General features: G+C 52.8%; 1 protein-coding gene across 6 annotated transcripts in view; it reads left to right on the top strand.

Moving 5' to 3' along the window:
- DPP8 (dipeptidyl peptidase 8) overlaps positions 1–9,382 on the top strand; it is a 49,858-nt gene that overhangs the window by 312 nt on the left and 40,164 nt on the right. Inside the window, exons 1-6 of one of the 6 annotated variants that reach the window (XM_084817465.1) lie at positions 97–212; positions 2,195–2,239; positions 2,958–3,231; positions 5,652–5,764; positions 6,778–6,951; positions 7,780–7,948. In XM_084817465.1, coding sequence (XP_084673591.1) covers positions 2,973–3,231; positions 5,652–5,764; positions 6,778–6,951; positions 7,780–7,948 — 715 coding nt within the window. In that variant the 5' untranslated portion in view covers positions 97–212; positions 2,195–2,239; positions 2,958–2,972. Of the gene's footprint in view, positions 1–96; positions 213–1,117; positions 1,182–2,194; positions 2,433–2,957; positions 3,232–5,651; positions 5,765–6,777; positions 6,952–7,779; positions 7,949–9,382 lie in introns of those variants that run through there. The other 5 variants (XM_084817464.1, XM_084817466.1, XM_084817467.1 and 2 more) reach the window with 5 other exon arrangements.

Below are 9,382 nucleotides of genomic sequence, written 5' to 3'. Positions count from 1 at the left end.
GGAGAAGCGGGGCGGGGCGGCGCCAAGGCGGGGCGAGGGCGCGCGCGGCGCGGCCCGGCCCGGCGGCTTCTCCCCGCCCCGCGCGCCGCGCTTCCCGGGCGGCGAGCGGCGCTCCGCCTCCCGCGACCGCCCTCCGCCTCCGCGGGAGGAAGCGAGGCCCGTCCGCACCGCAGGCCGCGCGGCGGGATGGGCTGCGCCGCTTCCGACACCAGGTGGGGGCGGGGGCCGCGCTGGGGAGGCCGCCCGCGGCTGGAGCCGCCTCTCCCCGCGGAGAGGAGAGCAGCCGGGCAGCCCGAGGGCCGCGCCGGCGTGCCGCTGGCAGCGGGGGGCCGGGGCCGGGCGCGCGCGCGGGGAGCCGCAGCAGGCGGCGTCCCCGCACCTGGCGCCTGAGGTGGGCCAGCCCGCCGCCCGCCCGGGACTCTACCACCTCGGTCTCCTCCCGCCTCCGCCTCCGGGCTGGGGAGCCCCCTCCCGCCGCAGGCGTCGCGCTCAGCCCCTGTCACGCCCAGCCAGCGCGGGCCTTGGAGTCCGGGACGGCCGGAGGCCCCTCGCTTGGGGGAGGCCGGAGAGCCGCGCGCCCTGCCCGGCCGGCCCGGGTTGCGGCCTCACGCGCGCGCCCCGCCCGGCGCAGCCCCGCTCCCGCGCAGGCTTGCTCCGCGGCGCCCGAGGGGGCCCGCTCCCCGGGAAGCGGCGCGCTGCAGCAGCAGCGGCGACGGCGGCCGCCGCCCCGGTCCGGCGACTGGAGAAAGCGGCAGCCGCTGCGCCGAAGCGCCCGCAGCCCGCCGGCTTCCCGGGAGGCGGCCCCGCGGGCTGCTGCCCGCATCGCCGCGGCGGCGGCGCCGTCGCGCACAGGCGGGCCCCTCGGCCGGGGGCGGCCGCAGCGCGCGGGCTTCGCAGCGCGGCCCCAGGGCGGCCGGGCGGGCGCCGGGCCTCTGCCCCCGGGCCGGCCGCGCAGCTGCAGCGCGGCGCCCCTCGCGTGCGCGCAGGCGGCGGGCGGCTTCGGCGGCGCGCCCTGGAGCAGAGCGCCGGCTCGCCTGTGCTTCGGCCAGCCGGCGGGGGCAGCGCGCGGGGCGGGCCGGCCGGGCGGCGCCGCTCCTGGCCGCGGCGGAGGCCGCCTGACCCGGAGGGAGACGAGGAAGCGGAAGCGCCGCGGCAGGGACCGGGCGGGGTCGCGGCGCCCCGTGAGTGGCCCCGGAGGGGGGAGGGCGCAGGCCGAGGGCGCGCCGGAGCCGGGCGCCGCAGGGCAGGGCAGCGCCTCGCCAAGGGCGCCTTGCCGGCGGGGTCGCCGCGCGCCCCGCTGTCAGCGCCGGGAGGGAGCGCCCCGCACAGGCGCGCAGACCTTCCCTCCGCCGCCCCCCCGGCAGGCCTGGGCAGGCGCGCGGGGCAAGAGCCGCCCCTGGGCCCAAGGGAGCGGGGGTCTGGCCCTGGGCACTTTGCCCGCGGCTGAGAACTGGGGAAGGGTGATTCAGCGCCCCCAGCACCAGGGAAGAGCCACTAGCTCAGCAGGAGCGCCCAGGCGTTGCAGCCGGGAGGCCCCGCGCTCAGTCCCCAGCCGCGTCTCCCGGCTGGGCAGAAAGACCCCTCCCTGAGAACCGCTGCCCATCAGTGCAGATCAGCCTCCCCCAACCTGGTGCCCTCCAGATGTTTGGGAGCTCCATCAAGCCCCAGCTCCCGGCATGACCGGCGGTCAGCAATGCAAGGAGTCAAAGCCGGAAACGTCTGGAGGGCACCAGGTTGGGGGGCGGATGGCATTGACAGCGCTGGGCTAGAAGGACCAAGGGTCTGACACAGTGTAAGGCAGCTCCCTGTGTTCCTAAGGAGTGGACTCAGTGCCTCAGGTGGCCTGGGGGAGAAGAGAAGAGAAGAGGCATCCATAGGGAAGGGAATGGCTTTCAAACCAGTGGAGAGTTCCACCCTGGAGGACAGGCTTCCTAGAAATACCCCTTGCCCACCTCTGGCCGTTTTCCCTTTACAGTAGGGCCCGGCTATGCTCAGTTTGAACTGTCCATCCTAGAAATAATAATATTTATTAAAAAAAAATAACAAATAGAACGTCCTAACCTACCTCACAGGGTTGTTGTGAGGATAAAATGGAGAGAGGGATTATGTAAGCTGCTTTAGGCTCATTGGAGGCGGGAAAGGGGGGATATAAATATAATAATAACATGCTGTGTCTTCTCATATGATCCACCAGAAATTCTGAGGCAGACGAATCAAAGTGGAAAAGGCTACCCTGAAGGTAGAAAATGTCAAAGTCCCTGGAAGAATGGGGTTACTGGACTACCATTATATACTTTATGTGGTGCTACCCATGAGATTTGTACAGAAGCTTCACTCTGTGGCTAGAGTGCTCAGTGGAGCTTCTTACCATATGATTCCTGTGCTGAAAGAGCTGCACCGACTGGCCACTTAGCTACCAAGCCATGTTTGAGGTAGCGTTTTTGGTTTATAAGGCCCTAAGCAGCTCAGGACCTGGTTATCTAAGAGACCTTCTCCTGCATAGGCCACTCAGTCTTTACGTTCTCAGGGGTGGGGGGAACCAAGCTTACGACGCCATGTTTCATCTGATGTTCTTCTGATAGCGATGCTGAGCAGGGCCTCGTCTGTTGTGGCACCCACTGAGTGGAATCATCTCCCCACTGAGATTGGGCAGGGCCCTAGCTTGGAGTGTTTCTGCTGGCCACTTCAGACATACCTGCTTGCCTGGGCATTTCCTGACTCTGAGTACTGTCAGCTATCAGGGGTCATCGTGAATATATTTTACTGCTGCTTTTTATCGATCTCTTTGTGTTTTGTTATGTTTTATTTTTGTGAACCACGTGGGGATTTCTTTTGTAAAAATGAGAAGCGGTATACACACGTTCTAAAATGGGTAAATAGGCACGATTAGAGGCTGGCTCAAGTGGCGGCGTGAGGGTTAATGCTCGTCACGAAGGGTCCTTGGGTTTCCCTTCCAGAGACCAACATGCAGTATGGCAGCAGCAATGGAGACTGAACAGCCAGGCCTCGAATTCTTTGAAACGGCAGAGCACACGGAGAACGCGGTGCCAGAAGAGAAGGCGAAGCTGGAACCTTTCTACGTGGAGAGGCACTCCTGGAGCCACCTGAAGAAACTGCTGATGGACACCAGGAAGTACCACGGCTGCCTGATGGCGAAAGCGCCCCATGACTTCACGTTCGTGAAAAGAAATGATCCAGACGGGCCCCACTCGGGCAGGGTCTACTACCTTGGTAAGTTTGCGCCCTGTCTGGGCAGAGTCCCAGCTGGGCACCTGGCCTGCGGTAGAGGAGATGTTCCAGCAGGCCGTGGGCTGGCCAAGGCCAGGAGATTAGCAATATCAGTCAGGAGTCAAGGCAGTTTCGATAACAGCGTCTTCAGGCAAAGCCAGGATCAAACACAGCGAGGCGGTTCAAAGCAGGCGTCGGTCTGAAAGCACGGTCTTTGCAGGTGTCCCTAGGGCGGGTGATTAGGAAGCACAGTCAAGGGGCTGGGTTGCGGTGACTTGTGTTGCTCAAGCAAGCAGCAGCCCTCAAGTGAGGGCAGATATAACCTGATCTCCCAGGCTCCACCCAGGCTCAGCCGCAACTGGTTAGTCCAGCCTTCCAGACCTCTCTACTCGGAAGGAGTCTCTTACTCCCGAGGAGCCTGGATCCTTTGAGTCTTGAGGTGTTTGCTCTGGTGGGCACCTCTATTTCTGGCATTGGCATTCTTTGGGACTGAGCGGCTGTTCAATCTCCCCTTCCACAGGGAGTCAGGGACCCCTTCTGTGGGTCCTTCCAGAACCTTCTGTGCAGATGAGCCCACTATGGGGCTGTCTTTGGATTCCACCTCCTTTGGGTCCTTGTCTGAGAAGGGGTCATCCTGGGTTGGGCCCAGGCCAGGCATGACCGTTGTCTAGAACTGTATCCTCCTTTCAAAGGAAGCTAATACTGAGTGGTGGGGAGGAGGATTCAAGGCATGCTAACATCAGAAGCTGGACTCAGTGGTGACCCTGCTTCAGCTCCCATCTCTATAGTGGTCCAGGGGACACAACTATTTTCAGCCACACATCTGCGAAAAGAATCTATAGTGACAAACCTTGCAGGGTTGCTGTGAAAGCCAAAACAAATGTAAAGTGCTAGGTGCTTGTGTAAGTAGGGCTGCAGGCTTTAATCGTTCTAATCAGGAGATTAGACCAAAAAAAATGTAAGCTTATTTGTTTTGGGGATATAAAAAAGGAAATAGTTAAAGAGGGCCTTGCCTTCTAAGAATGAGTGGTAAGTTTTCTTTGTTAAACTCTTAGTTATGTTAGGTACTTCAAAACAGCACTTAGACTTAAAGAAAATATTTGTCTTTGTGCAGGCAAGTGAGAGTCCTTCGCACAGCACACGAATAATTTACAGAATTCATTGCCATAGGACACTGGCATAGATTTATGTATTTATTATTATTTTTCAATATATTTCTACCCTGGCCTTTAATGTAAGCCCTCACAATGTGGCCTACAATACAAATGTTAAAAACATAGCAACCAACAAATAAAATAAGAAAGGCAGCTTCAGCTAAAATCATATACGGGGTCCAGCAAATAAATAAATTCATAAAGAGAGCAATCCTGTGCCCCCTAGTCAGCATCTGGGGGACATAGGATTGTTTGGTTTCCTTGGAGCCAAGAAACTGCACTCCAGTCCCCCTTGTAGCCAGTGCGGAGAGAACTGTGCCAGCTACCTCTCCGCGCTCGGAAAATGGAGTGCACGGATGGGGGAAAGGGGGCGTTTCCAGAGGAGGGGAGGAGACTGGGGTGGCAGCCATGCGATAAATCTTATGGCCACCCCAGCCTCCTTCCCTGCCCCCCCCCCCAAAGCCTCGATTAGACAGGTGGAAATGTGTTGCAGCTCCCGGTCTGCATAGCATGCTCAGAAGCCTCCGAGTTCAGAGGCTTACAAATAGCCAGGGTGTATCACATAGGATTGAGCCCTAAAAAGTTTTCAGGGTCCATCTAAAGTGAGGGGGCCAAGGGGAGGTATCAGGGAAGGGAATTCCACAAATGTGGGGACACCACTGCAAAAGCCCTGTCCCTGCTACCTACCAACCTGATCAAGTGCCAGTGGCGTGCCAGAAGGTAGAGCTTCTGAGGCCGATCTTTGGGCCAGGGCAGGTGTAGGCTTTGAAAATGAATTGGACAGATTTGTGCAGAAGGACAAGGAATCTGTCAAAAACTATTAGCCGTGGTGATTGCATTGGAACTTGCAGATTTGGAGACAGTGAACCTCTGAATACCAATTGCTAAGGGCAAATGGTGGCCAGTGGATATTGGACTGTACACCTCAGTCTGTTCCAACAGGTCTTAAGTTTTTGTTCTGAATTCTGTAAATTGGCAGATTTATTTAAAATTTATTTGGTTAAAAGGGAGATGAATTTAATCAACCCAATTGTTTTAATTGATTAGCTAAATTATTACTAGAAACAGTGTTTGTTTGTCTAAAAAGTGAAAGTGGGATCAGGCATTGGGTAAGGTTTTTATACTGAAAATTAATGTGATTATGACCGTTACTGTTTTTTAAGCCCACAACAGGATCTGACCTTGTAAAGCGTTTTCCAACATAATTCCTCTGCATGGCATTTTGCTGACAAGAAAAATCCACACTGTGTTTGTTTTTTTAATATTTAGCAATGTCTGGCGAGAACAGGGAAAACACGCTTTTCTATTCTGAAATTCCCAAATCCATAAACAAGGCTGCAGTTCTTATGCTCTCCTGGAAGCCTCTCTTGGATCTTTTTCAGGTGGGTGACTGGGTCGCATCTTCCAGGTTTCATCCCTGTTTTCCTCCCCCTCCATCCCCCTTCTTCAAGGTAGCTGCATGTCTTGTTTGAGGGAGCTGCAGCTATCAAAGATGAGTGTCATTAGCCTGGAGTCACGCTGGGAATCTTTAACAGCCCTGATGTATGTTCCAGCTCTCCTCCTGTCTAGCTACATTTTTCACTGATTAAACATTTAAAGTGTTTTCCATTTTTAAGATGTCTATTCATTTTGTAAATGGCCTTTTCTTGCTGTCATAGAATCATAGGGTTGGAAGGGGGCCTGCAAGACCATCGAGTCCACCCCCCTGCTCAATGCAGGAAGCCTGATTCCCAGGCGGCGTCCCATCCAAGTATTAACCAGGGCTGACCCTGCTTAGCTTATGAGATCAGACGAGATCGGGCGCGTCCAGCCCTTTTCTTGTTGTGGTGCAGTAGTTTTCTTAAGGAAAGGTAAAGGCATGAGAGGGTCCTTTGGGTAGGATCCAGCAAAGTTTAGCTGTGATGTATGTCCTCTTTGAAACCAATGGGAATTATGGCCCAATCCTAGACATGTTTACTCAGAAGTAAGACCCAATGTGTGCACTGGGCCTAACTCCAAGGAAAGGGGGCTCAGGATTGCAATCTGAAGATAGTTTTCAGTGTTGTATGCAGTCCACTCCTGTGCATGTTTTAAATTTTAGAAACAAAGGTGCGAGTTTTTATGGATGGATGTTTTTGCCCTATGCTACCCTATTCTTTTGCAATGTTTGTATTGTTTATTCTTTGGTAAGCTAACTTGGTAATGCCTGTTGTCTTCCCATGAGTTCGCTGGGGATTATTCACATGTAACTTTGCATAGGATTGCAGCTGTAATTATAACTAATTTTTGCTGTATCAAGTTGTGGATTTTCTTTGACAATGCAATGCAAATCTCTGGGAGAATGAAACACTCCCCTGATGATATTAGAAGAAATAGATGGTAGGCCATCTCTTCTGTTGCTGTCTCCCCGTGTCAGGCCAGCCTAGATTATGGGATGTACTCCCGCGAGGAGGAGTTGTTGCGGGAGAGGAAGCGCATTGGGACGATCGGAATCTCCTCTTATGATTATCACCGGGAAAGTGGCACATTCTTGTTCCAAGCTGGCAGCGGGATTTACCACGTCAAAGATGGCGGCCCCCACGGGTTCACGGTGAGTTGGCTCAGTGCAACCCCTTTTGTTTGGCAAAAGAGGCAGCTGGATTGGGTAATAGCATGGGCTCCTCTGAACAGCTGTTTGCCCTGGGTTTTAGGTCCTTTGCCCTCTGGAGGGGGAGGTGAAAGGGGGAGTCCTGCCTCATCTCAGTGCTGAAAGTGGATTCAAAGTTTTGCCAGTATGAGGTCCTGTTCCCTCTGCTTGGCTGCAGTCCTCCCAGGAGCTGTGGGAAAATCAATTTTCCCAGCAACAGTATATTGTTCTGAGCAATTTCAGCTGTAATGCAAAGTATTTTGGGTTGGCTTGGTTTTGAATTGGGCAGTTAAGACCCATTAGCTTTTCATAAGACCTGTTGCTGATGGAGATGAAAATTGCTAGGACTGGTTTGTTGAGAGGGATCAACACAGCAGCCTGAATTTTGGATTCACTTTGGGGCTGTGGCTCTGGGTACTGTCATGATGAGTGCCTTCACTGCTGCGCCACTGCATGGAACCGTACCTGTAGAACTCCCTGGTTGTGGAGGGAGGCCTGCTTAGCCTAATCTCGGCAGGTATTTAGGAGAATAGCCAAGACATTCGTGGTTTGAAGGAATAATTTAGGATGCGTTTGGTTGATGGCATTTTTATAGTTTTCTGCATAGTTTTCTTGAACTGTGCACTCCCTAATATTTGTGTGCAGATACCACGCACTTGTCGGATCTCACCAGCTCCCACCATAATCTGGCCTCATTTCACAAGACCATAGTTCTTGGAGCCTCAAGGAAGCAAGTGGCTTGTTCAAAACTGCCCTTTCCATTTTGCTTTTCCTCTTCGATCACTGTCACAGAAACAGCCTTTGCGGCCCAATTTGGTGGAGACAAGTTGTCCAAACATACGGATGGATCCCAAGCTCTGTCCGGCGGATCCAAACTGGATTGCCTTTATCCATAGCAACGACATCTGGATCTCCAGCCTAACAACCAAAGAAGAAAGAAGGCTGACCTTTGTACACAAAGGTGAAGTTACCTTAGCCTAGTACTAGCTTAACGATGAATGAGAACCAGTTAGCCTTAACTGTGGTTTGTTCCTTTATCCCTGGTTAAGGCACCAAACGTTCATTAAAACCATGGTTGGCTGTGCCAAGCTAAGCCCTGCCCCTATGGCTGTGTATTAAGGAGACTCCTGCAAGACCTGTTTGGGAGGTGGGGAAAGTACAGACATGACGCTCAACCATGGTTAAAACAAGTCATGATTTGTAAGCCCACTTCAAATCATAGTCTCATCTCCTAGTTTTTGGCCAGTCCATAACCACGGTTCAGGTATTCAGACATGAATGCTTAACCGTGGCTAAGGGAAACTAACCATATAGACATCTTAAAATTCTTTTCAACTTTACAAAGTGCAACATCACTAGTGTACAAAGCCACTCCAACTCAGCAGCCCTCATGCATGCGGAGGCGGCCAGGGGGTTCTCCACTTTCTTCTAAGCATGTGGGTCTGTTCCATGAACACTGTGGAAGAGTACAAGGAACAAGACCCCACCTGAGTATGCAGGAACTGCCCATGGTCTCTCATCTTGTCAAAGTAAGCCTCCCCCAAAAGTAACTGCTAGCGCTCCCACCTCCAGGCACTAATTCAGTCTTGGAGTTCCTTCTTGTAGATTCAAAACATCACATGAGACCAGAATGGAGTTTGGGTAGGGCCATCATTCTCTTGTCCTGCTTGAGATGCTCCCTTGGAACTGACCACTGTTGAAGACAACTGGGCTACCGAGAAATAAAATGACCTATGTTCCGAAACTATGAGGACAAACATACTAAGTGGGAAAGAATTTCAATTCTTGGCAACAGCACCGATGTCTAGACAGCAAAATGTGTATTGATGGAACTGTTGTCTGTTAATTGAAGGTTTATGGTTTTATATTTCTTAATCAGGATTTTTATCACATGAGTCTCCTTGAGAACTTACTTTAAGAGGAAAAGTGACTAATAGCTTAATAAAAACATTGTTATTAATAAAAGCTAATCTTGCCCCAAAGGATTTTGTTTTTTTCCAGTACGCACTAAAGCAAACATCCTTATGCTATAAAATGTATAATAGTAAATGTCATAGGCCCTGAGGGGGAAGAAAGGAGAATTCGCACAGACCATAGTTTGCTGGCTTTCTTCAAAAGCAGAAGTAGCACACTAAAGTGGAGCACGTGAGAGGAGAAGGGAGCCCACGAGCATCACATATGTGACCCAACAACCCATTATATGTCCTCTCTGACAGGGATACCACAGCAGCCGAGGAGTGCGTGTTGATTTATGGGATCCTGATTTATTAGGTCTCAATCCAGATTTACATATCTGCCAAAATGAAACAAATCACAAATGGATCAGTTTAGCAGTTTATTGGTTACAAAAAGTTGATATACGGAGGCAGAAAGAATATGCAAAGAAAGCTCACGT

This window comes from Heloderma suspectum, chromosome 11 (assembly GCF_057233095.1).
Source record: "Heloderma suspectum isolate Gila_16-S chromosome 11, 16-S_ref, whole genome shotgun sequence".
Lineage (NCBI taxonomy): Eukaryota > Metazoa > Chordata > Lepidosauria > Squamata > Helodermatidae > Heloderma > Heloderma suspectum.
Note: the sequence above shows the minus strand (reverse complement) of the source record. Positions and strands in the feature narration are given on the sequence as shown.